Source organism: Buceros rhinoceros, unplaced genomic scaffold (genome assembly GCF_000710305.1).
Source record: "Buceros rhinoceros silvestris isolate BGI_N320 unplaced genomic scaffold, ASM71030v1 scaffold20838, whole genome shotgun sequence".
Classification (NCBI taxonomy): Eukaryota; Metazoa; Chordata; class Aves; order Bucerotiformes; family Bucerotidae; genus Buceros; species Buceros rhinoceros.
The window spans coordinates 6605-7709 of record NW_010428854.1 but is presented as its reverse complement, the minus strand read 5'-3'; the positions used below and the strand labels follow the sequence as shown (position 1 = coordinate 7709).

General features: G+C 61.7%; 1 protein-coding gene across 1 annotated transcript in view; it reads left to right on the top strand.

Moving 5' to 3' along the window:
* The window catches only part of LOC104498989 (acid-sensing ion channel 4-like), a gene marked incomplete at its 3' end in the record, with an annotated part of 712 nt that extends 467 nt beyond the window's left edge, over positions 1 to 245 (top strand). The window contains exon 2 of the mRNA XM_010142436.1: positions 4 to 245. Within this exon, the coding sequence (XP_010140738.1) occupies positions 4 to 245 (242 nt within the window). The remainder of the gene's footprint in view (positions 1 to 3) is intronic.
* Positions 246 to 1105: the final 860 nt, after the last annotated feature.

Here is a 1105-nt window from a genome sequence, read left to right as displayed (position 1 = left end):
CCTCCATCACCATCGTCAACATCAACCGTTACCGTCACTCGGCGCTCACCGACGCTGACATCTTCCACTTGGCCAACATGACCGGGCTGCCCCCAAAGGACCGGGACGGCCACAAGGCCACGGACCTGCTCTACCCTGACCCTGACATGGCTGACATTGTCAACCGCACTGGCCACCAGCTCGACGACATGCTCAAGAGCTGCAACTTCAGCGGCGAGAACTGCTCCTCCCGTGATTTCACTGTGGTGAGTGCACACCTGGCTCAGCTTCCCTGGCTGCCCCCACTGGCACGGGAGGCACCCACCCAGCCGCACCTCACCAGAGCAGGGCTCCCTGGCTCGCTCCGGCTGCTGAAGTTTACATCTCTCTGTTTGAGTTTCCCTCCAAGTTGCACAGAGAGAGAGAGAGAGAGAGAGAGAGAGCATCCTCCGTGCGAGCTCTTGCTAGGGCTGTGCACTGCAAGAGCAGGCTGCCGGCGGGTCCGTGCTGGAGGGGCTTGCAGACAGGAGCTGGAGCAGGGGAAGAGCAGGGCTCCGCGGTCCCCAGAGTGTGAGTGCAGCGGGCAGGGGAAGAGCTGTGGTATAGAGCCCTGCTCCAGCCTGCGTTTCCGCCTAGGTTGAAGTGCTCTGTCGCAAGGTGCTTTGCACAGCGAGGGTGGCTGGGTCGGGGGACAAAGACCCCTTTGTACATAGGGGAGCCTGCCCGCGTTCGGGGGAGTTGGTGCTGGCATTGGTGTGGGTCTGGAGGCTGCCAACATTGCACACACATGTGTGTGCACACAGACGCACGCTGAGCAGTTCCACTCCAGAGGCACAGCTACAGCTGGGTGAGTGGGGGTCTGTCTGGGGGTGCCTGATCGCTGCCCGGAGCTCGCTGGCAGGGCCTCCTCCGGCAGCACCCTGCCTGCCCAGGCAGCCAGCTCCCGGCCGGGTGCCACCGGCATGCAGCTCTCACTAATATTGAGCCTGGAATCACAAATCCCCGCTGTGGTTTGGGAAAATAAATGTGCTGAACGGGCGGAATACCTGATGGGACCCTTTTCAGACCGTAATGACTCTGGAAATGAGCCGCCTCTCTCCTACGGCTGCCAGGGGCTACTGCTCCA